The 25,791-nt window shown below is 56.3% G+C and overlaps 2 protein-coding genes across 5 annotated transcripts in view; one reads left to right on the plus strand and one right to left on the minus strand.

Moving 5' to 3' along the window:
* Positions 1–7,745, plus strand: part of IQANK1 (IQ motif and ankyrin repeat containing 1) — a 29,877-nt gene extending 22,132 nt beyond the window's left edge. For 2 of the 4 annotated variants that reach the window (XM_081875043.1, XM_081875044.1), the window contains exons 7-16: positions 393–518; positions 768–907; positions 2,237–2,291; positions 2,576–2,668; positions 2,986–3,094; positions 5,646–5,742; positions 5,956–6,090; positions 6,280–6,408; positions 7,134–7,295; positions 7,553–7,745. In XM_081875043.1, the coding sequence (XP_081731169.1) occupies positions 393–518; positions 768–907; positions 2,237–2,291; positions 2,576–2,668; positions 2,986–3,094; positions 5,646–5,742; positions 5,956–6,090; positions 6,280–6,408; positions 7,134–7,295; positions 7,553–7,607 (1,101 nt within the window). In that variant the 3' untranslated portion in view covers positions 7,608–7,745. Of the gene's footprint in view, positions 1–392; positions 519–767; positions 908–2,236; positions 2,292–2,575; positions 2,669–2,985; positions 3,095–5,645; positions 5,743–5,955; positions 6,091–6,279; positions 6,409–7,133; positions 7,360–7,552 lie in introns of all 4 variants that reach the window. The other 2 variants (XR_014159824.1, XM_081875045.1) reach the window with 2 other exon arrangements.
* Positions 7,746–8,131: 386 nt separating this feature from the next.
* The window catches only part of SCRIB (scribble planar cell polarity protein), a 54,072-nt gene continuing 36,412 nt past the window's right edge, over positions 8,132–25,791 (minus strand). Inside the window, 19 exon segments of the mRNA XM_081875029.1 lie at positions 8,132–9,648; positions 10,898–10,946; positions 11,878–11,952; positions 12,523–12,560; positions 12,700–12,839; positions 13,281–13,436; positions 17,631–17,825; positions 17,912–18,004; positions 18,322–18,499; positions 18,891–19,143; positions 19,235–19,342; positions 19,451–19,576; positions 19,937–19,981; positions 20,391–20,441; positions 20,581–20,649; positions 21,806–21,870; positions 21,873–22,074; positions 23,694–23,777; positions 23,875–23,940. Of these exon segments, the coding sequence (XP_081731155.1) occupies positions 9,479–9,648; positions 10,898–10,946; positions 11,878–11,952; positions 12,523–12,560; positions 12,700–12,839; positions 13,281–13,436; positions 17,631–17,825; positions 17,912–18,004; positions 18,322–18,499; positions 18,891–19,143; positions 19,235–19,342; positions 19,451–19,576; positions 19,937–19,981; positions 20,391–20,441; positions 20,581–20,649; positions 21,806–21,870; positions 21,873–22,074; positions 23,694–23,777; positions 23,875–23,940 (2,163 nt within the window). The 3' untranslated portion in view covers positions 8,132–9,478.

Raw genomic sequence — 25,791 nt, forward strand, 5'->3', positions numbered from 1 at the left:
AGAGCCTGGGATGGAACCTCACAGAGAATCCATCTTCCTAGTTAGTCTCTTCGAACCATCCAGCCAGAATGCACAAGGGAGGCAGTGGACGTCCGTGTCTTCAGTCTGTGCTGAAGATTCACTCCTTGGTAACAGGCAGCCAATAGCTGCCGTTCTAGCAGATGGTATATTGCAAGTCCAATTCTCCCCCATTCCAGAGGCAACCAGAACTCATTTTTTTAAAGAGTAAACAGTTCTCAGATGCTTTCCCTGCATTGACAGAATTAGAGAACTGTTGGAGTGTACTGTAAAGAGATTGTTAGTGGCATGAATGTGCCTCCTGCGGATGCTTCGCTTCCAGCTGCCTTCCTTCTGTAAACCCTGTTTGATCTTCAGCCCCCTTTATTTTTAAGGGTGCTTTTAACCGGACTCCTTTGTATCGTGCTGCCTTTGCGGGCCACCTGGCAGCAGTGGAGCTGCTTCTCCAGCACGGGGCTGACCCTCGACTCTATGCTGATGATGGCAACACCCCAGAGCAGGTACCAACCCCAGCTGCCTCCCCCAGCAGCTGCTCCTCTCCTTGGCCTTGAGCTCCAGGTAGGCTGTTTCCACCAGGCCACCTGGCAAGAGAGCGAAGTAACTGAAAGAGAAGGGGAGTTGGTGTCCCTGAAGAGGCCATGGAGAGAGAGGAGAGCAAGGGTGAGAGCGAGAGTGCCCTTCTCACTGCATGCCAGGCCTGGTGGCTTGGATGGGCATTTCAAGCCCACAGCCCTTTTGTCTCTCCCAAGATTGCTTCCCTGGACAGCTTGGTGGCTGTGCTGAACTCCTGGGACATCAGCCTGACAGAGTCCATGCTCCAGAAGATGGAGGCGGAAGAGCAGCGAAGGGCGCAGCAGGACAAGAAGCAGAAAGAAGCAGAGACCCGACGGTGAGCCCTGCCAGGGACGCTGCTGCTTGTGGGCAGCTGCTCTTCCAGGCTCAGGGCAGAATCAAGCTGTAGGAGCTTTTGCAAAGGCACCCACTGGCACCCCCCCCCATCCCACTGCAGCCATTGTACGGCTCACCTGCTGTCACCTGGAGCCACTAGGTGCTGGCCCAGCCTGGAAGGTGACCCCACAAAAAACAACCCCAGTGGAGCCAGTTGGATCCCAGGGACAGCTCAGTCAATAGACTCAAGGAGGTGGGGGCCCCCCGAGCTCACGGTGTCCTGTATCAGGCAGGGAGGGGTGCTTGAGCAAGCTGCTGATGGATTAGATCACAGGCAACCTTATTCACCATTCATTTGTCTCAACCCAAGTTGGCGGCCATCACTACATCTGGTGTTTCTTTATAAACTACTTGAAGAAGTTGTCTTTCCTTTGGTGTGTCCTCAGCCTCCCACATTCAGCTTCATGGAAAGCCCTTGCTGGGCTTTAGGATTGAGAGGGAGGAAAGAGTTTGCCAAAGCACCTGGGGAGTGGCAGCGAAGGGAGTCTCTCCTGCAGCCCGTTGGCCCCTTCTAACTGCCATCACAGGCCAGAGCCCGCCAGGGCACCTGCCCCATGGGAGCTGGAGATGCCCCTGCCTGCCAATGGGGAGGGAGGCTCTGGGGGCAGAGCCCTCCCCCTTCCCACCGTGGGCTCCCAGGGGCCCCCATGGCCAGGGCAAGAGGGAGCAGGAGGAGGGCAGAAGGCGGTGGCTGGTGCAGGGAGGCTCTCCCCCTTGCCAACTGTTACTATGACCAGTGACTACCATGAATCATTGAGTGGCTGCTCGCAGGAGGAGGCTGCCGTTGCCCTCCACTGGACCCCCCACCTGCTCCTGCTCCCATTTCTCCTCAGACAGCTCACATGGCCGTGCCAGCTGCTTCAGATCTTCTGGTTTTCTTAATAGAAGGAAAGAGAGTACTTACTTTGCTTTGGCAATTCATGCTATGATTTTACATTTAATTTTGACTGAATGGTTACACTTTGTTCAAGAATGACTTGCTTATTGCAACAAACACTTGGAGAAAAATCCTTTTCTTGTTAAATTTGTTACGCGCTTACTCTGTTGTTTTCTTTTTTATAATACTATTACTTGATAAAAGTTTCCTTAACAGAAGGAGAAAGATCAAGAGAATTAAATGTATATTGCCAGCAATTACAATGATAGAATTGTAGTTGGAAGAGGTCCTTAAGGGCCATTTAGTCCAACCCCATTGCATGCTGGCGGGGAAGGAGAGGCATCTCCTTGAAGAGGGTCTCTGCAGCCTCTGACTCCTCTTTCCTCTCTCCAGGATGACAGAGGAGGTAGAGCAGCTGGCCAAGGAGCACGAGAGATGCAACAAGGAGGTGGGAGCCAAGAAGCTCTATGCGGCCATCCCCTTGTCTCTATGGCCTTCCTTCCCAGAAGGCCCTCTGGGGTCTTGCCTGCCTTGGTACCTGCTGGCGCTGGGGTGGATTTCATGCCCTCTCCTTGAGCCATGAGGGGGCTGTGCAGCAGGGCCCTGCCCCTCCCCGCTATGGGGAGAAGCCACCCAAGGCTGGGCCCTCCCGCAGCCCCAGCTGTGTGGGTGTCCTTGTTCCTCCCTCCCTCCCCATTTGCCAAAGGCTGGGGCTGCTCATCTTCTTTGCAGCTGCAGCAGGCCTACTGCGAGCTGAACCGGAGGATCACAGAGCACGACAAGTGCCAGCGGAAGCAGATGGACAACACAGAGATCACCCTCCACGTGAGCACCACCTTCCTGTAGCCTCTGAGCAGGCAGGCTTCTCTCTCTCAGAGCCATGCCCTTGCCCAACAGTGAGGCTGGCATCCAAGTGGGTAGGAGAGCCTGAGCTCTCTGCCTTCTGTGCAGCTGGGGGTTGAGGGCTTCCTGTTCCTTGGCCTGCAGAAAATGTGCCTGGGAAGATTCCTGTCTGGCACCCACTGCAGGCCACCCTGAGGGAGAGGAGGCTCTGCTGGGCACCCAGAGGCCAGTTCCCACAGGGCAAGGCCAGCCACGCTCGGCACAATGAGGGCTTCTCTGACAACCTGTTTCTGCAACAGGCCATCGCGGACGCAGAATCCCTGGTGCAGAGGCTGCGCACGGCTGCCAAAGATGCTGAGGAAAAGGTCTCCCTGGCCCGGCTGAAGCTGCGGGAGCAGATGCAGGAAGGTCAGTCCTGTGCAGTGAAATGCTGGACTTGTTCCTGGGAGAGATGGGTCTACAGAAAAGTCCTGCCTAGCACTCCCACACCCTGAAGGACAAAGTGAGCAAAAGATATGAGGCTCCTTCTCAAGCAATCAGAGGTCATACAATCATAAAGTTGGAGGGGACCCAAGCATAATCTAGTCCAACCCTTGCAATGCAGGAATCTCAGCTAAAGCACCAATGACAGGTGGCCATCCAGCCTCTGCTTAAAAACCTCCAAGGAAGGAGAGTCCACCACCTCTTGTGGGAGTCTGTTCCACTGCTGAACAGAACCCTACTGTGAGAAAGTTTTTTCCGAATGTATAGTTGGAATCTCCTTTCTTGTAACTTTATGTGTTTTATCCATACCATGAATAATTTTATGCTTTTCTAGCATGTCACCTCTTACTCACTAAAAAGTCCCAAGCGCTGTAACCTTTCTTCATAGGGCAGTCGCTCCATCCCTCCCCCTTGATCATTTTTGCAGCCTTTTTCTGAACCTTTTCCAATTCTACAGTATCCTTTGTGAAGAGTGATGACTAGAACTGGACACAGCATTCCACATGCAGTCACACCAGAGATTGGTATAAAGGCATTATGATATCAGCATTTATTTATTTTTTTAAATAATATTTATTAAGAGTTTAAAGATTACAAAAAGAAAGAAAAATAATTAAACAAATCAATATAATACAATACAAAAACGGAAACAAAAACACTACATAAAACATTGAATTAACAAAACAAAACAAGAACAATTTAAAACACTTCCAATATTTTCAAGCTTATCTTTCATTCACTTGTTTCATTGACTTCCTCACGCCTCCCTTTTTGTATTCCACTTCAATTAACTGTTTCAGCAATTCCTTTCCATCTTCCTCTGTTTTCTGTCCTGTAATTAATCTTAACATATTCTAACCTTGTTTTTTCCCTTTAATACATTAACAATCTATCTGTACCTAGTTCCTTATAACATTTCTGCCCAAGCCATATAACTTCATTCCACCATTTTTCTAAAGCTCATTAATTTTACAATATTTCTGTAAATAATTTTTAAATTTTTTCCAATCTTCTTCCACCGACTCTTCTCCCTGGTCTCGGATTCTGCCAGTCATTTCCGCCAATTCCATATAGTCCATATATTATTTTTTTAAAAAAGATTTTTATTAAAAATTTAAAGGTTACATAAGTAACAACAAAAAAACACCCAATTAAACCAAAAAAGAAAGCAATACATAAAAACAAGTCACATCAAAAGAAAAAGATAAAAAATGGAAAACAGACAAAAAACAAGCAAAAAAATGCATAGAATCAAGAGAAAAAGAAAAAAACAAATCAAACCTTTACATAACTTTCCTTCTTTAACTTATTTCCTTGACCTCCTCACACCTCCCCTCTTTGTATTCTGATTCAGTTAAATATTCCAGCAAATCCTTCATCCTTGTTTTTATCCTAATAATTTATCTTAATATACTGTAGTTTAACATTCTCTTCTTTCACCAATTAATCATCCATTTTTACTTTATTTAATCTTATTTCTCATTAAAACTAATATATTAAACTTAATCTCTTAAGACATTTCCCCATGGGTCATAAAAGTTTCATTCCACGATTTTTCCATTTCTCATTAATTTTTTTTTTTTTTTAGAAAAAAATCCTTATATACACTTTAAATTCCCAATTTCTTTCCTCTGTCTCCCCTCCCCGGTCCTGGCCCCTGCCCTCAGTTCCATCAACCTCCCAGGGTCCATCAACCTGGAGATCTGATATCCGAGGCTCTTAACTCTACATTTCCAACATTTATTTTCGGGCAAATGGTAGATTTTTGCAAGCTTGACTGGTGTCATGTACCACCTATAAATCATTTTCATTAAATTCTCTCTTAGGGCATTACATACCGTAAATTTCATACCTGTGGTCCATAACTGTTCCCAGTCAGCCATCATTACGTTATGTCCAACATCTTGTGCCCATTTAATCATACCAGATTTCACCGTTTCATCCTGAGTGTTCCATTTCAACAGCAAATTATACATTCTTGATAGTGTCTTAGTATTGGAATCTAACAATTCTGTTTCTAATTTTGATTTTTCCACCTGGAAGCCAATTTTCTTGTCCAGATTATATGCCTCCCTTATTTGATAATAATGAAGCCAATCTCGCACTTTATCTTTTAATTTCTCAAAGCTCTGCAATTTCAATTTATCTCCTTCTTGTTCCAAAATCTCCCAATATTTCGGCCATTTGGCCTCCATATTGAGCTTTTTCTGAGCCTTCGCTTCCATCGGTGACAACCACCTTGGGGTTTTACATTCAAGTAGATCTTTATATCTTATCCAGACATTAAACAATGCTTTCCTGACAATATGGTTTTTAAATGCTTTATGTGCTTTGACCTTATCATACCACAAATATGCATGCCACCCAATGGTCCTTGCTACTGTCGATGCTGGAGCATCAAGGGGTGTCTGGAGCCTGCAGTGAGCCATGTCAGGACCACAGTGCAGCAGTGCTCAGAGTTGTGCTGGTTTTTCAGGGTCAGCAGAAGAGTTCCATGGCCTGAAGTGCTCTGTGCAGGAGCTGGATGATGTGCTCTTGAAAGACGTGGGTGGGAAAATCCATGCAGATGGACGGTGAGTTGAAGGGAAAGCACTTTCACTAGACATTGGGGGTTCTGGCCAGCATCTCCCGCAGCCTCCCCTCCCCTGCACCGAAAGACCCCCCTCTTTGGCCTCATGGTCTTAGCCCTTCCCCCCATTTCCCAGCTGCTGAGGCCCCTACCCATGAGGTTTCAGCCGCTGGGCAGTGTGGAAGACCTGCTCCCTCTTGTGCTTTCTCCCCATAAGGTGGCCACTGGTCATTGACCCTTCTGGGCAGGCAGCCATCTTCCTGCGCTATCGGGACACCAACTTTCTGAACACGGTGAACCCCAGCGACATGGCTGAGGAGACAATTCGCCTGGCATTGCTGGGCTCTCTGCGGTAGGGGCACAAGCCAAATGCCGGGCAGAGAGGCTGCCCACTGCCAGGCAAAAACACCTGGGGGAGAGAAGCACTGCTGCTGCTGCTGCCACCTGGTGACCCACAGCCGTGGCAGGAGTGGGGTAGCATCCAAAGGCCTCTGGTCCACTGAGCAAGAGGCAAAGACTTGCCCTCTCCTGTCTCCTCCAGATACGGGAAGCCCCTTGTCTTTGACATGATGGAGGTGAACATGTTTGACACAGTGAAGAAGCAGCTGGAACGGCTTAAACCAGGCTTGGCAGAGGCACTGCTGGACAAGAAGATCCTACAGAATGAGAGGTGGGACAGTTGACCTTCCAACCTCTGTTTAAAAGCCCCCACAAAAGGAAAGCCCAACACCATCCAAGGGAGTCTGCTCCACTGTCAGACAACTCTTAGCATCAGTCCTGTCAACTGACAAATGGGTGCCCAAATCAAGAGAGCCAGTGGTTTTCTCAATGCCTTTAGTGCCTCCCCGCCTCCTATCGAGGGTGCTTGCTCCCCCTCCTTCAGTCTGCTCTCTCTCATTGCCATCTTTCTCCATTCTGGGCACTTGCTTCCCCCGTGGCCCTTCGAATGCTCCAGCCAGGCTTTGGGCAGCCTGCCATGCAAGTCCCAACCCCTCACCCCAGGACCGATGGGAGATTTATTTCAACCTACTCTTGCAGCTTCATTCTTTTGTGGGTTTCTACCAGATTTTTTATTTCTGCAAAATTCCAGACTTGTCATAGTTTTCTGCCACCTCCCACTTGGGTGCGGATGGTACTCTTTTTGTTGTATAGTAAGTGGCACAGAAATGAAGAGCAGGATGCTTTGGGCAGAAATTAATGGCCCTGCGCTCCATGAGCAGATGCCCCCAAGCCCCACCGAGTGAATATATTCATTGCCCAGAGCACTGGTCCTGCTTTAGGAAGTCAAGAGGCAGCGTGGAAGGTCAAGGGTCCCCCTGCCCCCCAAGCATCAGCAGCACAGGGGCCGCTTTCCATGAGACTTACTCCCGCCTTGCTCTGTCTGCAATCTTGCAGGTATCTCTCCCTACGGAGGCCAACAGATGGGCCTGAATATGCAGAGACAGAGTTTCAAGCAGCTCGAATAGAAAAATTCAAACTCTTCATTGTAACTAAACAGCAGCATCCTCCCGAAGAGATGCTGCAGCGGCTCCTTCCGATCCAGGTCATCCTGTCCCGGTAGGCAATGCACTGCAGGCGGCCTCATCCAGTGCTGGACATTAAAGGAAAACCTGAGCAGCGGGTTTGTGTCCTGTAATGAATCTTGTAGGCCCAGCACCCTGCAGGTTCTCTGCAAAGAGCTGGCTACCTGCAAAGCAAGGGGGCAAGTGGTTGCCAGCCCCCACCAGTGGCTGCAGGTGCTGCTGGCCCCCAAGTGAAGCTGCGGCCCTTAGCAGACTGCAGCCTCACTAAGACTTGCTTGTTTTCCCCCCTAGAAAGCGAGGCTTTCGGAGAGCCCCCTTCTCACACCAGCGTCCCTTTGTCCTGTGAAAAGTACATCCCAAAGCCTTGGGGCCAGTCCTCACCTCAGCCATGAAGCCTTTTCTTAGCACAACTCATTCCCCTTGACTCTTGCAAGCAGGCAGGCAGGCAGGCAGGCTTGAATGCAAATAAAGGTTTCCTTGAAAAGGTGCCTCTTGAGCATTTCTACTACACATCAATGCACCAGCCCCTGCAGGGGTCTCCCCTAGAACAAATTTAGGGAATTTGCATGGAGAGAAAAGGGAGGGAAATGTGTGGGTTGGAGACACCAGACATGGTTGGCACTCACTCACTTGGCCCAGGACTTCCCAAGAAAGAGGCAGCCTTCCACAAACACCCCACTCCTGCTCCCCATCCCCCGGTCTGCTTCTCAGGCTATTCCTTTGTGGTTGGTCAGTGAGAGAGCAGGATGCAGGACTCAGTGGGGTGAGCCCCATGCCACTGAAGGCCCGAGTCCTTGGAGTGGCTTGAACAACCTGGACAACACAAGGTGAGTGAGGCAAAGGCTCTGCCAGCTCAAGAGAGAAGCATCATTTCTAAAATGTAAAGTAAACTTTATTGTCCTTGAACCACAAAATAGATTTCTTTGGTTGTACAAATGTCACTAGTTACAGTCTTGATCTCCCTCGGAGTGTTCTGGGAGAGGAGACAGACAGAGAGACATGCCACAGCCCAGCACCTAGAGAAGTTGTATGTTAGTCACGGAAACCCTGCCTGATCACTTCCCAAATTGCTCATTAAAAGCAAATGCTAAAATTAGATTAAAATCAAAAAGCTCTAACTGCTGCTGTGGAAGCAGCCACTGTGCAGCTCGAGAGAGGCAGGCAGAGGGAAGCCTCCCCTTGCCCTCTGCAGACAAACACAAGTTCTGTTAAAATGACCCTCTGAGTTTGGCATGAGGAGCTGCTGCATCTTGTCCTTTGGCAGAGGCTGCCGGGCAAGTTTGCACACGTGATGAGAGCGCACACACGCCAGCCCCCGCCAGCCACTGCTCACCACCACCCAGCCAGGAGCGAGGCAAAGCCACTGCCACACACAGGCAGTGCCACTCTTCTCTGAAAGGAGCCTGAGAGGCTGGAGCCAGCAGGCAGAGCAAGCAGCAGCCCTGGCCCTCGCTGGAGCACCCTCGGCCGCCAACCTGTGCCTCAACATCTTTGCCCTACCCTGCACTACCCCTCTCCCTGCGCCCCAACCACCACATCCCCCCTTCTACCTGTACCTTCTATCTGCTTCACCCCATCCTAATGAAACTAGCCTGCTCCTACTCTTGCTCCCACGCTGCTCTACGTTTGCTAGCACCAGGCAGCTCCCAAACGTTCCCTCCGGCCCTTGCTGAAGAGGCAGAAGTGCCCATTTCCGCCCGTGCCCCCCTCACGGCATGGATGGCCCCCCAGAAGGAGAAGGAAAATGGCAGCACTTGGCAATAACTCCCCCTCTCCCTCCCCATCCTGCACAGGGGTGCTGTCCCTCTGCTGCCCTTTGCCAGGGAGGGGGCGGGACAGCTGGTGTTTCCCAAGCGGCCCCCTCGCTGTTTGGCAAATGTCAGCTGGGCAAACAGTGGTCAGCCTGAAGCAGCTGCAGCACCTGGGCACCCCTGCCCTCGCACGCACGCACTCCCACCCAATATTTACACGCACACATGCCCTGCATGGGTCCCCCCGCCCCATCACTGCTCTCTTCAGCCCCCGTTTGCTCACAACCTGCCCCTCTGCGTGAGGAGGAGGGGGAGTCGCAGCCCACAAGATGCCAGCTGAGGCTCCAGGGAGCTTGTTCTGTCCAGGCCCACCTGGGAGCCCGCTGGCCACATCACCACACTGTCCACAGAGCGGACCCCTCACTTGGCTTGGTGGTGTTTCTAACAGCCCCCAAGGGCAAGTCTACTATGTGGGGACAGCAGTTTCCAGATTGTGCTGGGTTGGTCGGAGTTTGCGCTTGCCGCCGCCGCCGCAGAGCCCCATCTCTTCCCGAGGGGGAGTTGCGCTGGGAGTCGAGGGGTCGTGTGCCCCAAGGGGCTCCTGGGCTGCTGCCTGTCCGTCTTGCTCCTGGCTCACTGAAGTGGGGGGAGAGCAGAGGGAAAGAGGTCATGGAGGGCTGAAGGGGCGGCAGCATCTGACCCCAACCCCCTGCCTGGCTTGATTCAGGAGGTGCCCAGGGCAACCTCTGCCCCCTTTGGGCACTGCCTGCTGCAGGAGGCTCTGGAGCCCCCAGGCCGGGCCCTTCTGCTGCCTGCACAGGCTGTGGCCCCGCAAAAGGGGGTGGGGAACTGGGAGGCCTCCGCTTTCCAAGCAGTGTCCAGCCAGCTTCAGGTGGGCTGAACCGAGGCGCCCAAAGCAAGACCTCAGGAACACGCAGACAGGCAGGCAGGCAGGCAGGCAGGCAACCCAAGGCAGGCCGAGATCCTTCTCCTTCACTGGTGGCGAGCAGGAGCCTTTCGAGCAGTCAGAAGTGGGGGATCCTGACACGTCTCCCAGGTCCACTTGCTGTGCCCAACACAGCCACCCACCCCGGGGAAGAATGGGAGCCAGTTGCTCCAAAGCAGCTTCCTGAGACCAGAGGTGGCAACTTGGGCCCCAGACTGGGTGTCCAGTGGTGCGTGTGCACTCGTGACGGCGATGGGGCTGGGGCAGTGGAGCCTGGGTGCCCATGGCCCCATGGAGATGGCACTCCGGCGCCCCACCCCCACCATGGCAACCAGGCCAAGACCTCTGCTGCAAGTCCTCTACTGCACCCCAGAAGCATGCCCATGGCCACAGCAGACCCCAACAGGGGTGCCAGAGAGCCAGCGGAGATAAGGCAGGGGGCAGAGGCCAACAGCAACGCGATGGCGAGGCACCCACAGTAGACATTTTGTGGGTGCCCAAACCCTCAGGACCCCCCAGAGATGCCACCAGTGCCTGAGACCTAGAAGCAACCTCAATGCTCTTCCACAAAGCCCCTCATCTTTTAAGAATGCTTCCCCCCTCCTGCCTGCCAGACACCTTCAAGCCTTGCCTGGAATTAGGCTTCCAGGGTCAGGGTCCCTGAGGGTATCCCCAACTTCTTTCCAAGGGAGGCGGCTGGGCATGCTCACTGGGCCACTCCCAGCCCCTTAGGCAGGATCTGAGCGCCCCCCCCCCGACCCCACCAACTGCATGCTCATCACAGCACTCCATTCCTAGGCAGTGCAAGGGCATCCTACCCACTGCTCCTTGCTGCTCAGCTGACCATTCACTCTAGAAAGGAACAGAAAAAGCAGAGGCCTCAGGAGAGAAGCGCTGGTGGCAGCACCCAAGGCCAGGAGGCTCCAGCTGGGCACTCACCTGAGCTGCTGGCATCGTTGAGTCTGCAGGTGCTTCCGCCATCTGGAGTCTGGAAGGGCAGTGCAAAGCGGGATCAGTCCCTGCCTGCTCCCCACCACCTGCCCCCCAGGACATAAAGCACCCCTTGCCCGTTCTCACGTGGTTGGGGGGTGGGGAGCAGGTGCTGAAGAACAGAGCATGCAGTGGGAGGGGGAGAAAGGGGGTGCAGAGAAGAGCAGGCAGGAGGCCCCAGAGGCAAGAGAGGAATTCCAGAGCCAGGGCGCCTGGTGCTAAAGTGCCCCTCACTCAGCCTCTGGGGCCCCTGCCCACCCGCTAGGCAGAGGGACAGAAAAGCAGGTCGGGCATGAGGTGGGGCCAGGGAGATCTGGCAAGAGATCCCACCAGAGCCCGTTACGTATCTTGTGTGGTTCACATGCTCCCTATCTGTGAGGCCCCCAGACCCCAAGACACTGCTGGGAGGAGGGCCTCCTAAGGGCAGGCCCTGCTGGCAGACGGAGGCTTCCCAAGACAGAAGCCAACTGGTCTCTGGAGCCTCCAAGGAGACGGCTGGAAAGGCAGAGGGGCAAGGCAGGCAGCAAGCGGCCCCCTCGCCACCAGCACTGCAGAGCCAGCCAGATCATGAGCCAGGATGAGCCCAGCAGCCTAAAGCCGCTGCCAGGCAGGATCCAGCACAACACCTGCCTGCCTTGGGGGTGTCGTTGTGGCATGGCCTGGAGATGGCAGGGAGGGGGCCAAGAAGCCACTACAGGGCAGCCTGCCCTGCCTGAAAGGGGTCTTCAGCAGCCTCTCCTGTCACCTCCCACCAACAGACCTTGGAAGGAGGGGCAGCAGGGCTCCCACAAGGCCTGGGACTCTGCTCTGGGTTGGGGGCAGCCTCCAGCCTAAGCCCTGGTGGCTGCCAATGACCCCCAGGACTCTATCCTCCCCAGACTGCCGGGGGGGGGGTGTTCCTGACTGCCCCCACCACATGCAGCTTGTACCTGGATTTCATAAACTGGTTTGGAAGAAGGAATGGCAGCAAATTCCCTGTAGAGAAACTTCTTTTCAGGCACAGACTGGAGGGCCAAAGGAGTGGCAGAAAGAAGGGAAGAGGCAGAAAGAGAGAGGGGGAAAGAGGATGAAGGAGCATGTGGGGAAGCAGGAGGGGAGGCTCCGGGGGGGCAGGGGGGGGCCCTTCCTGCTGCTCTTCTTGGTAGGCTGCAGGGCTGGACGGGGGGCGGGGGGAATCAAGGGGCTCCCTCATGAAGTTTCCCTGTGGCAGCCATCTTCCCACCTCCTCAAGGGTCTCACTCCCTAAAAGACCCCCCCATCTGCCCTGGCCAACGACAGAGTGCAGCAGCAATGAGGTCATGCCTGAGGCCCACAGAATGCCCCCCTCCCCAAAGGGGGAGGTTGGCTGTGCTGGTCAGGGCAGGGGCAGAGACTGGGTGGGGAGAGTCAGAGCAAGAGGGAGCACCAGGGACCCCCCAAAACAGACAGAGGGAACAGTGTGGGAAGCAAGGAGGGAGCCTTCTGGGCCATGGCCAGGCGCACCCCCGACCTGAAGAGCTACAGGAACCTCCATGCTCACAGCCCCCCAGCCCCCCTCCTCTGAAGCATGTCTGGTGCTGGGTCCCCCTCCTTACCAGCCTGCCTGGAGAAGTCAGGATCCGGGTGCTGCAGTCTGAAAGAGAGACAGGATTTGGAGAGAAATGAGAGGATAAATTGTGCAAGGGGGGGGGAGACATCAAACCCATGCCCCCCCTTGAGCCGCTGTGGGTTCCCCTTCCTAAGCCAGACTGCCATGAAAGAAGGTGACATACCCTCCAGGGGGGTGGGCGAGGGGGTGGGGGCGGGCGAGGGAGACTCCGCCAGCTGCTCCAGGGTGGACCTCTTCTTGCCCTCCTTGGACTTGGCAATCACCATCTGGGCCTTGAGGGCATCCTGCTCCAGGGACTTCATCCTGCCAGGTGGGAGGAAGAGAGGTTGGCACACCTGGGGTGGGCTGGCAAGACAAGAACCGTCACCCGGGGCGGGGGGGGGCATTGCAGGGCCCTCCTCACTTGGCCAACGGAGGAGGTGCTGAGTGGAGTCGCCCCCATTGCTGCAGAGAAGGCAGGAACTTGGTAGGGAGCAGAAGGGACCCCTTGCCTCCTTCATCCAGGGCGGAGGCTCTCAGGAGCAGCTGAGGGTGCAGATCTGCCCCAGCCTGGTCTCTTGCTTGGCAAACCCGCCTGTCCAGCGCAGGAGGAGCAGAGGAGGCAGAGCAGGGACTCTCCAGTGGCGGCACCAGCCAGGCCTTCAGCATAGGTGTGGCCCAGCTGCCCTCTGGATGGGGGGAGGGCACCTCTGGGGCTGTGCAGGCCCTGGGGTGTAGGTGGGGTTGTGTGGAAGTTCTGCACACCTGGGGTGGCCCCCTGGCCCAGGGCTTCTTGTGGTGGTGGTGGTGGCGGCAGCAGCAGCAGGGCCCTGCCCCCCCAGTGCCTGCTGACGGGCTTGGTAGAGCCTCCTGGCCAGATCCTGCTCATACTCTTTCATGCTCTCTTCTAGGGTGGAAGAGCTGAGGAGGAGGAGGAGGAGGAGTAGAAGGGAGGCGCCGAAGACGTCCCGACAGGCAGGAAGATGGCAGAGAGAGAGAGAGAGAAAGAAAGAAAAGGAGAGGGAAGGAAAGGGTGGGCAGGAGGAAGAGGCAGGTGACAACACGGGGGGGGGGGCGGACCTCACCTGTCCTGGTCAGTAGAGAAGAGGGCAGTCCCCCCTGCCCCCCCCCAGATCACAGACAAGCGAGTCCCACCAGGTGCATACAGATGGGTGGAGGGGGGCAGGAGGCAGGGGCTGCCTTGGAGGGCTCCACATGCAGCCAGCTACAGTGAGGGAAGGGGACTCCAAATGGGGTGGGCTTCTGAGGGGCACAGTCACACAAGGGGAGCCCTCCCTTCCAGATACTGGAGACAAGGAAGGCGGTCCAGAACCTCTTCCCAAGACGCCTCCCAGCCTCTCTCGTTCGGTGCCCGGCTGGCATCAGCAACTGGCAGGGGGACGAAGGAGGGGAGGGAAGCCAGTTCAGGGTCTTTATCAGGGGTGGGGCTGCCTGAGGTCCCCAGATCCCTGTGGAGATTTGGAAGGTATGGCTCAGGGCACCGCTGCCAGGCTGAGCCCCTTGCAGAAAACCTGGCCTCTCTGTTCCTGGGCTGCCTTCGCCAACCAGACCCTGAGCAGCAATGGAGAGGAAAGAGGAAACGGCCTGGGAGGCGAAATGGGGGCCACTTAAGGGCAGAGACTGAACTGAGCGGCGAGCAGATGAGGCTCCTTGTCCTGCCGCAACAAGAACCAGAGGGGGGACTTGAGAGGCGGAAGAAGGGCCCTTGGACCCAGTGCAGCCAACCCCCTCCAGTGCGGACTGGAGCTGGTGGGGCAGCTGTCCCTCTGGTGATGACAGCCGCCATGGCATCTCACCCAGGAGAGCTTTTCTGGGCAGCCTCAGGGTCTTTGCAGATGAAGCAGCTCCCCTCCCTTCAGACTGGGGGCTGCAGGCGGAGCAGGGATTTCTCTTGGGCCCCTGTGGCTCCTTCTGGACTTGAGCAGCCTGAGGATGCGGACAGAACCCCGAGAGGCAAAGCAGAGCACCTGGACGCTCCATCTTGGCTCCTCCTCTTCTCAAACCTCTGGACTACATGAAATGTTACATCCTTGGGCAAAGTGCATGGCAGCCTCTCAGCAGAAAGGTGAACTTTGTCCTGTGCAAATAAGTGCCTTTTCTTCTCTTTGCTAGGACATCCCTGCAGAAGCCATGCTGCTTCCATTTCAGCAAGACTTGTCCTTCTATATATCTGGCAATTATATCTTCTAGCAACAATGCCTTCTGGAGCCAGTTTTTCTGGAAGCAGATGTTAGTTTAACCAGCATGTAATTCATCATATCCTCTCTTAGAAACCTTTTTTAAAAAAAATCTAACAACTGGCCACTTTCCAGGGCTGATCTTAGTGACAAGAGAGGGGTGTGTGTGTGTGTGTGTGTGTGTGTGTGTGTTTAAGCTTACCAGCAATTTGACATTTGAGCGCTTTAACAACTCCTGGGTGAGTGCTATCTGGACCCAATGATCTGTCAGTTTTTACTTCACCCTTAAAGCCTAGAATTTTGTCTCTTGTTACCACTATTTCTCTGTTCCTCTGACTCCCTTCTGGTGAAAGCTAGAAAAAGTGGGGGAAAGAAACAAATGATTCTGAGAAAACTTTGACTTAAAATAAATACTGGATTGATATTATCATGGACTGAATGTTTTAAGTAATCTTTTTCCCCCTTTTTATGCAACCAGCAGATAGAACATTTCTTTCCCTTTTGTCTTTTATTTTGCTTTTATCTATCTCTCTCTTCTTGTTTCTTTTCTTTTCTTTTCTTTTCTTTTCTTTTCTTTTCTTTTCTTTTCTTTTCTTTTCTTTTCTTTTCTGTCTTCTTCATGTTCTTTCTTCTTTGGAGTCGTACGTTTGGGAACTTTGCTAAGGTCCAGGGATTGTGCATTCATGGGGGTGGGAGATGGTTGATAGAGGGTCCTGGGCAGGAGACGGGGAAACGTTGGTCTCCCAGCATGAGAAGCTGGGAGAAGAAAGGGAGGCCCCTCAGGGAGAGCTGAGAGGGACGGCTACCTTCTCTGGGTGGTGGGGGCTGACAATTACCTTCAGGAGAGGACTGTGTATTTCTTTGTAGTTGTCATCTTATTGTATTGTGTAAAAATTGACATCTGTCCACTTTCAAAATGTTGACTCAGGTTAAACTTGTGGTCCTCTAAACCCCTTGATCCTTTTCCAATATATTACTGGCAATGTATTTTTAATCTCTGTTGGAAGTGGCTGGGGAAACCCAGCCAGATGGGTGGGGTACAAATAATTTATTATTATTATTATTATTATTATTATTATTATTATTATTATTATTAGCCAGGTGTCCCCCATCTTACATTTGTGCACCTGATTCTTCCTGTCTAAGTGCAGAACATGACATTTGTCCCTGATGAAACTCATTTTGTTAGCTTGGGCCCAGTTCTCCAATCTGTCAAAGTCCTTTTGAATCCCAATTCTGTCTTCTGAGGCATTAGCTGCCCCTCCCAGTTTGGTGTCACCTGCAGTTTTGATGGGCATCACCTCAATTCCTTCATCCAAGTTGTTTATGAGGAATTTGAACAACGGGCCCAGGAAAGAACCCTGAGGTACCCACTTGTCACTTTTTGGGGGTATATATCTTAAAAGAGCATGCTTCTTTCTTATTTTTTTCATCCTCTTAATGGGGTCTCCGCCAGCCATTGGGTCGTATTTCAAATGAACCTTTTAACCGACAGAGAGACAGTTTCAGTAGTATAGACGTTTTGGAAGTAATTAAAGGCGGCTTTGTTGGGTTTTGCCCCAGGGACTGACTTCTAGGGCTATTGAGTGGTGCTGGGGCACATTTGTGGTTCTTCCGCTCCCAGGTTACTCACCCCATCTGTCTGAGTCCTTTGAAGATACCTCCATCCCACAGCATCCTTCCAGAGCATTTGCAAGTTAATTCTTCCAGAGCATTTGCAAGTTAATTCCTGTTACTGTATGTTTCTTCCTCAGAGATAATACGATAGACAGTAGCTATGTTCATCACCACTTAATTGCCTCTGCTGACAGCATCTCGACAGAGGCAACTAACCAGCTATGATGCCTCTTCGGAAGTCCTCCTCCAAGGGTGCGTGATGTGGGGCTGCCACCTCCTCAAGCTCCAGGAAGGGGCCACTTGCCACTTGCCAGTATTTGCCTCATGCTTCTGGGTCCAGGGAGGTCTTATTAAGTGGGGAGGCATCAATGCCTCCTTTGACCCCCAGCCAGCCCCTGCGGCTAGTTCTAAGAGGCCAAGATGAGCAAGGGCCAAGGCTGGTCGCACTTCTTCAAGCCGCTTGTCCATATCCTCAGGCTGCAATAATCAAAACTGATACAGTGCAGAGGAAGTAGACCGTGTGCTAGATGCCTCTGCTAGATTGCTCTGAGGCGGCATCCCTCTGTCCAAATCTGAGTCATTTTGTCCCTCAAACGCCTGGCAGGGATCTTGTGGCTAGCCCCCGGGGGTGTCAGGGCAACCGTCTCTTGGCCAGGGAACACAAGGTTCATTCACACTCAGAAAAGCTTGGCCACACAGCTACTTGTGGAAGCCACGGTGATGATAAAGTCAGATTTCTTTGCTGCAGTCACCACCACGTGGCGGGCGCAACGGTGCCACTTCCCCTGTTTTGAGTCAGGCTAATTTACGCCACCCCAACGCAGTGGGTGCCCCACCCCGGCAGGGCAGAGCAGCTGCCTTCTGCCCAAACCTTACCAGGGAATGGTCCATGCAGGATGACAGTTCCCCAATCCCCTCTGCCAGCTCTGTCAGGGAGGTGGGCAGAGTGGGGGGTGGATGGGGCATTAACCCCACCTGCATTCTGTCAAGACTGGTGGCGAGGCAATGGGGTGAACATTCAGGCCACAGGGACCCACGGGAGCAGAAGGACCCACAGAAGCGGAGCAGAGGCACCCATGGTGGCCCCCTGGCCTCCCACACGCCCCACCTGAGGACCCCCGGCTGGCCGTGGGGCGAATGCAGGGCCCACTCTGGCCTGATCCAGCAAAGGCAACCGATGAGCAAGGCAAGCAGCTAAGAAACCCAACATGCTGTGAGTTGGTGCTCCACAGCCCCCTTCAGAGACCATGTCTGGGGGGCGGGAGAGGGATGCTGGCCCTGCCCGCCCCTCCCCACCTACCGTGCAGCTCGCCACATGGCCCTCTTCTCGGCCTCCAGCGCCCGGCGCTCGGCTGGGGAGAGCTCCTTCCTCTCCTGGGCGCTGAGCAGCTCTGGGCTCTGCATGCGGAGGCGCTCCTGCTGGCGGCGCTCGGCCTTCGCCGTCCTGACGGGGGCCCCAGGCTCACTGCCACCTCTGGGGTACACGGGGCTCAGCCTGGCCAGGAGAGAGCGTGGCTCAGTGGGGCAGACCCACCCTCCCTGACCCACAGGCCCCACCCTCCGCCTGCCCTCCCATCTTACCCAGCCATGGAAGTGGGCCGCACCTCCGGCCTCCGGCCCTCCTCCAGGGAATTCCTCTGCGAGGAGCCATTCTGTCTCTCCGGCTCTGGGAACCTGGCAGGGCACAAAGCTCTGTGAGCCCCAGCCAGGGCAGGGACGGGGCGGAGCCCAAAGGGGACCCCTGGGAAAAGGAGTCCGCAGGCGAACGCTAGAAGCCCGCAGGCCAAGCGCTGGGACTTGGAGGGCGATCCCAGAGCTGTGGACAAAGGAGGGAGAAGGCTGCTCTTCCCACCAGGGGCCCTGGCTGGTTCCTGGGAGAAGGGGATGCTGGGCTGGAGAGACAGAGCACGCCTGCGCTCTCCGGATCGAGCCCTGCCCCCCCCCCCCGGCGTGGGCACAAGCGCAGAGGGCAAGGCACGCAGTTCACTCACCAGGGCGTGGAGGGCAGCAGGCTCGGCCCATCCAGCTTCTCCACTTTGTACTCCACACCCTCGATAAAGATGCTGGAGGGGACGTCTGGGGGGCGTCTCTGCCTGGCGGCCTCTTCCTCTTCCTCCTCCTCCTCCTCTTCCTCCAGCAGCTGAGCTCGCTTCTGCTGCAGTTTGCGAGCTGCCAAGTGAGAAGCCGTCAGGTCAGCCTCCCCACAGCCCCCCAAGGGTGGAAGGACCCCGGCTGGGCAAGGGAATGCCTCCAAGAGGGAGCAGCCGAATGAGATCCAAAGGTGAACCAGGAAGACAGGCGGGAGGGGGGGGGATCCACCTGAAAGGCATGAGGGGACCCCACCCCATCTTTCTGTGTCCTCCTCCTCCCACCAGGCCGGCGGCTGCTGCAGAGCGCTGCTTAGCCAAACATGGAGGGGGAGGGGGAGGGGGTTTCACTATAGTGTTTCACTATAGAGCAGCTCCTCCCCCCCCCCAGCAGTTAGCGGCCTCTGGGCTAGTAGCTCCTGGGGGGCGGGAAGAGTGGGGGGCCTTGGCCTGGCTAACCCCATGGCACGCACCTTCCTCCTCCTTCATCTTCCTCAGGTCTTCCTCCCCAACCAGCGACACCCTCTTGGGCGGCTTCTCGGCCGGCTGCTGCTTCAGCTCCACCTCAAAGTACTTCTGCCTCTCGCGGAAGGACCTCTGCTCTGGGCTGTGCAGGCCGCCCCCCAGCAGTGGGGCCTGGCCAGGAGAAGCAGGGCCCCCCGCTCCCCTGAAACTCACCTCAGAGGGGGAGGGAGGCTGCTCTGCACTCTTCTGCTTCTGGGGCTCCTGAGGGAAGAAAGGGCAGGCAATGGCTGCATCCGCAAAGGGCACTCTGCCCCCCAAGGCCCCCCCCCCAAGCCGCCCCCCCCCCACTCACCTCAGGCTCCAGGAGCAGATGTGGAACTGGGACAGCCGCAAAGGCCTTGTAGGCCTGCTTGGCGCTGATGGGGACGTCGCCTGGCGAGGGGGGCCTGGGAGAGCGCGGCTGGGGGCAAGAGGGCGCAAGTCAAGAGGGAGTGCGGCCCCAGGCCAAGGGGGTGCCACTCAAGCCACCAGCACAGCCCCCCCCATCAGCCCCACGGCAGCAACTTACAGAGTTGTGGGTGCTGGAGCAGAGCTCGGGCTGCTGGAATGGATTGGGGCTGTCCCGGCCTTCCGAGGTTGCCAGGGCTGGGGCTGGGCGCATGCGGGTGACGGGCTGGATCACGCCCGGCTTGGTCTGGCACGGGGGGGGGGGGGGGGAAGAGTCAGCCAGAAAAAACTAGAGCAAACTCAAGCCTCCAACCCAAAGGCAAGCAAAGGTCAGAGCAATGGCTACACAGGTCTGATTGTTACCCTCTGATAACAAGGGACAAATTGGACAAAATGAATTAAAGCAAGGTGTCCCCAAGCATGGGGGTCACCCACAAACTTGTGTGACAAACTACCCCCCCCCCGGTGCTCTGACTGCAAGTAGCTGCACCATCTCAGAGTCCTGCTGATGCCAAGAGGGGGTGGGCAAGGCCCCTTGGAGGCAGCAGGCGCCCAATGGTCACAGCCCAAGGCCCACATGGCGCCAGAGGAGGCCAGGAGAACTCACCGAGGACTTGCTTTCGCTGTGGCTGGGAACAAAGTGGACGGCAGCCTGGAAGGAGAAAGTCAGGAAGGCATTTGGGGGCCGGGAGGGGTGCTGGGGCCCCCACCCAAGCCCAGGCACCTCCAAGCTGGCCATACCAGAACCAGGAGCCCCTCCCCAAACTTACCCCACATTAAGCTCTTGCCCCTGCTCCCAAAAGAGACTCCACATCTTGAACTATGCTGGAAAGGCCCCCCAGTGATGCCACAAACTGGCTCCTTCTGCCCCTCCCAGACTACAGCTAGAAACCACTCTTGCAGAAGCAGCCAAAAAGACCAGCAGCAGCCAGTGGGGCGAGTAGTGAGGGTCCCCCGCCCAGCCCCACAGAGCATCCTCCCCAAGCACAGCCTCAGCAGCCCCCTCCCCCCACCCAGGGCAGAGGAGGAGAGCGGGCACAGCACACCAAGGGGGCACTTACAAAGCGGGTCTCTCTGCCCACCAGGTGGGCTGGCCGGGGGGCAGCAGGAGGCTGGAAGGCAGCAGTGCCAGGGAGAGAACCAGAGAGAGAACCAGAGAGTCTGGCTGACTGACAGGCAGGATAGGCCGAGGAAAGCCCCCCCCCCAACACACACCGAAGCCCCCTCCACCCCCACTGCAGCACCCCTTACCTGCTGGCTGCCAGGAGAGTAGGGAGAGTCTCGCCAGGCGGCTCCCAGTTCCCCTTCCCCCGAGAGGGCCTGAAAGGGAGAGGAAGGACAGCTGGTGAATGGGGGGGGGCAGTGGTGTTGAGGGACCCCAGGGGCGCCCAGAGAGACCAGCCCCTCCCAACCCCCAGGCAGAAGCCTCTTCCATATGGGATCTGCCCCTCAAAAGGGGCTCCGGCTGAATCTGCCTGATCTCCCCAGTTGGAGCCACAAACCTGCCAACACTCTTCCTCCACTTGAGCCAACTGCCCCTCAGGGCAGCGCCAGCTCCTCTGCTGCCCCCCCACCATGCTCAGGACACCCCTTCCTCTAGTTTTGCTCACACTAAGAAGCCCCCCCCCCCCGCTGCGACCTGCTGAAAGAGCATCTCTTCATTGGCTGAGCAATGCTGGAACTCTGCCCAAAGGCTGGGAAGGAACAGCACCCTCCGTTCCCAATGCAGCACCATGTCTTCCTCTACACAAGCTCCTAGTCCCCATGGATGCACATTATAGGATCTGAACACCTGAACCCGCTTCCGTGCCAACTCCCAAGTGGCTGGATCAGTCATGCAGAGAGGAAGTTGCGTCAAGGTGGAACTGTGCACAGTGCAAAATCCCACCCTCTTTGGACATTTAGAATTATTCCTTTTCTCCTGTTTTGCTGCCCACAGACACACAAAGAGGTTGACAAAACTGGCACAACAAACCATGAGCACAAACTGTCAAAGAGGCGTCTGCATGTTAGTGGCCCCTCCAAGAGGGGCTCAGGGGCTTCTCTCACGGGGGCAGCCGACAACGCTGCCCAAATGAGCCAGGCCCAAAGCAGGTTAGTAGCCAAGCAGAACAGAAGAGCAGCCAAACGGAGGAGCAGCCCAAAGACTTTGCAGGGAGCCAAGGGAGGAAGGGGCCAGCGGGGGCCAGCAGGGGCCCCCCTCTCCAAGTCCACTGCCGCGTCCTCCTGCCTTGCAAAGGCACGTCCCCACGGCAGAAGCTTGAGCTCGCCTGCCTCGTCCCCCGCTCGATTCCACTCCACACACACACTCTTCCTGCATGCAGTGCAGAGCAGCTGAGCCCCCTCAGGCAAGAGATGGGGGGCGGAGAGGGTCCCGGCCCAAACGTGAGCCTTGGCTGCCTTCTCCCCCCGCTGCCCCGGCATGCAGCAGAGGCACAGCACACAGCAGGCCAGGCCAGGCCGCAAGGCCGCTTGCCTTGGTGCAGAGGCTGGTCTTCAGCACTCCCCCCTTGCCATAGCCAAGGGGAGGCCCCCCAGGCACGCCTTGCCCTGCCGGTTGGCCAGCACAAAGGGATTGGCGCTGAAGGGGATGGGCTGCGAGTCCACCAAGCTCTCTTCCTCCTCCACCTCCGCAGCCCCGCGGGGGGGGCCCGTGGCAAGGCTTGCCTGGCCCAGGTCCAAGGGAGGGGGAGCCGACAGGGGAGATGCCCATGGGTCCCTTTCCATGGCACCAGGAGGGGCAAGCTGAGGAAGAGACATAAGAACTGCATTTTCAGGGGCCACGGCTGGTGGGGCAGCTCTGTGGCTCACGGGAGCAGCTCACAGGGAGGGGGAGACAGAGACCTGCCCAGGGGTGCAGGAGGGTGTGGAGATGCCTCCCTGCAATGCACAGGCATGGCAGGCCACATGCTGGACTGCCACGCCCAGTGCCGCCGCCACCACCAACAGCAGCCTCTGTGGTAACTGGCCTTGCTGCCTGGGGGCAGGGGGGAGGGAGGCCTCCCCACAAACCCCATCTTCCCTCTGGGCACAAGCCAGAACCCCAAGACGCAGCCATGGAACAGCCGGGCTCTGCTGCAAACCATCCGGGGACATGTTTATTTTTTAACACTGAAAGGCAGAAGGAAACTTCAGAGAAACAGAGAGGCCTCCAGCTACAGCAGAAGGGGCTGGGAGTGCCCCCCCGCAATACCCCCCCTCCCCATTTGATCCCAGCAGTGGTGGAGTCTCAGGATGGGACCAGAAGGAGAGGAGGGGGCTGGGAGGCCCCATGCTTCTGCCCAGGAAGCCCCCGTGGATGCAGGGAGGGTGGCAATAAGCCCCTCTGTGTTGGCCGGGGGGAGGCAGCCAAGGGGGCGGAGGGCCAAGAAAGACCTCCATGGGGGAGACAGCGTCACCAGGGGGAGACAGCAGGACAGAAGGGCCTCTCCCTGCCACCCTCCTTCCGAAAAAACCAAATGTCTCCGCACAGGGACCCCTGTCTGGGGCGCCCATCCCCTCGTCCCCCGCCATCCCTGGCACACCCAGCCAAGGGAGGGAGCTCCTGCCCTTTGGCACCCACCGCCTGCTGCACCAGGAGTAACATGGCAGGCTGAGCACATCCAGAGGGGGACAGCTTGCCTGCTCCCCGCCCCCCCCCCCCCATGAAGGCAGGCACAATAGCAGAGCCCTGGCCCTGACCGAGCCTGAGGAAGCTGCCCACCAGCTGCCCGCTCACTTGTGCCCAGAGGAAAAGCCTGCAGGTGCCAGGAGAAAGAGAGAGACTCACCGCTCCTGCCAGCAGCCACAGACAAAGGAAGACCCCCACCCGCCCAGCCCCTTCCTCCAACGCCCACCAGGCAAGCCCAAAATAGCCCAGAGCTGGGCTGGCTCAGGAATCTCACTCAGGCAGATCAGATTTCCAGAGAAGCAAAAATGGCCCCCAAGCAGCCCACCTGCTCCCTCCTCACCCAGCCAGGCCAACTGGGTCTGGGGCAAGTGGGGGGGGGGCAAACACCCCACTGCTCTTCATTGCTGCTGAGGGCAACCTCCAGCCCCATCCCCCCAGAGTCCCCCCCCCCGGTCTGCTGCCTGCCTCCCGGGTCACCTGGTGTTCCCATCTCTCTTCCAAACTCTGGGTGCTTCTCTCCTCAGCTTCTCTGCGCTCCCCCCCCCCCGAGAGCCAGCCCTAAAGCCAGCAGCTGCTTCCAGGGCACAGGACCCCCCCTCCAAGTGACAAGCTCTCCAAAGCAGCTGAGGAGACTCGCCAGGGGCCCCAATCCACAAGAGCCATCGCTTGGGTTGGCTGAAGGCAGAGGGAGTAGCTGAGGCTGGCTGGGATCCAGCCCGCCCTTCGCCAAAGCCAGCGGATTCCCATCACTTACACCACGGGTGGCTTTCTGGAGGCCGCTGTTGGGCAGCGCTGCCAAGGTGCGGTAGTCCAGCTGGAGGGGCTCAGCGCCAAGGTCCTGTGGGGAGGGGGAAGAGGGTCAGGGGGGTCTCAGGAGCGTGCCCACCCAGCCCAGCCCCCTTCCTCAGGCCCTCAGCCCAGCCGGCCCCTCTCACCTCGGCCTCCTCCTCCTCCTCTGCCAGGAGCTGCGTGGCCGTCTCTCGCTCCCGGCGCTTCCGCTCCTTCGCAGAGGCAGCAGGCGGGCGGCACAAGCAAAGAGAGAGCAAGAGGGGTCAGCAGCAGAACCCTCAGGGCAGCATCAGGCCCAGGGACCCACAGAGCAGCAGGCAGAGTCCCAAGGAGAACCCACAACTTCACAGCCAGAAGCAGGGCCCAGGGGGTCCCCAGAGGGTGCTTGGCCTCTCAGCGGGGTCTGCAGCAAAGCAGGCAGCCAGGGCCAGCCAGAGGGGCCCTTCCCTTCCCAGGCTCTGCCCTGGGGGTGGGGGGCTGGGGTCTTCCCTCTAGCCCCCCTCCTGCTTCTGTGACAAGAGCATCAGAAGAGCTCAGCCCCAGGGCGCCCATCTAGCCAGCCTCCTCCCCCACGGCAGAGGCAGCCGCATCTGCCGGGAATTTGCTCAATCCTCTTCTGAAGCCATCCCCGCCTCCTGCAGCCGGCAGTTCCCCACTTCAACTCCTGACTCTTCCAACATTCAACTTCACTGGGTGTCCACAAGTTCGATCGTCATGAGAGAGGGAGGAAAACTTTCCTCCCTCCACTTTCTCCAGGTCAGGCATCATGTTATAAACTTTTCTCAGGTCGCCTAGGACCGGCTTTTTCTCTAATCCAAAAAGTCCCCGATGCTGCAACTTCTTCTTCATAGTAGTGGCCCCTGCCCCGTGGAACAGCCTCGTGGCCCCTGCCCTGTGGAACGCCCTCCCACACCGTGGAACAGCCTCCCACCAGAGGTCAAGGAAATAAACAACTACCTGACTTTTAGAAGACATCGGAAGGCAGCCCCGTTTAGGGAAGTTTTTATGTCTGATGTTTTATTGTATTTTTAATGTTTTTGGGGAAACTGCCCAGAGTGGCTGGGGAATTACCGTATTTTTCGCCCTATAGGACGCACTATTTCCCCTCCAAAAATGAAGGGGAAATGTGTGTGCATCCTATGGGGCGAATGCAGGCTTTCGCTGAAGCCTGGAGAGCGAGAGGGGTCGGTGCGCACCGACCCCTCTCGCTCTCCAGGCTTCAGGAGAGCCCCGCCGCCAGCCCCACAAACTCGGGGGACAGTGGGAGAGGCGCAGCGCGCCTTTCCCACTGTTCCCTGACTTGGTTAGAAGGCTGCTCCTCCCCGTCACCAGCCCCGCAAACTCGGGGGAAAATGGGAGAGGCGCAGCACGCATTTCCCACTGTCCCCCGACTTAGTTAGAAGGCTGGCGGGGGGGAGAAGCCTGCTCCTCCCCGCCGCCAGCCCCACAAACTCGGGGAACAGCGGGAGGCGCAGCGCGCCTTTCCCACTGTCCCCCGACTTGGTTAGAAGGCTGGCGGAGGGCTTCCCCCCCTCCAGCCCTGCAAACTCCCAGAGCGATGCCAAAGCTGCACGCAGCTTCAGCATCGCTCTGGGTCCCATTCTGGGGGCTGGGGGAAGGGGGAGCTCAGGCTTCCCCCACCCCAGCACGGCGCCTGGGGGGAAAATTTTTTTCCTTTATTTCCCCCCCCCAAAATCTAGGTGCGTCCTATGGGCCGGTGCGTCCTATAGGGCAAAAAATACAGTATGATGATGATGATGATGATTATTATTACCATCCCTCCCTCGATCATGTTCATTGTCCTTTTCTGAATCTTTTCTAACTCTACAATTTTTAAGGTGAGGTGACCCCACCTGTGCAGCGGACTCTGAATGCAGTTGCATCACAGATTTGTATTATATTAATCACAGTTTTATTTTCAATTCCTTTCCTAATGAAGATTAAGAGGCAAACTTTGAAAGCAGGGAAGAGAAAACTTTAACTAGGATGATGAACACCACTGAAAACCGGGGGAAATAACCCTTTTTTCCTGCCCCCCTAAAAACTGTCCTTTTCAAAGAAAG

This window comes from Podarcis erhardii, assembly GCF_964252035.2.
Source record: "Podarcis erhardii genome assembly, chromosome: 8".
Lineage (NCBI taxonomy): Eukaryota > Metazoa > Chordata > Lepidosauria > Squamata > Lacertidae > Podarcis > Podarcis erhardii.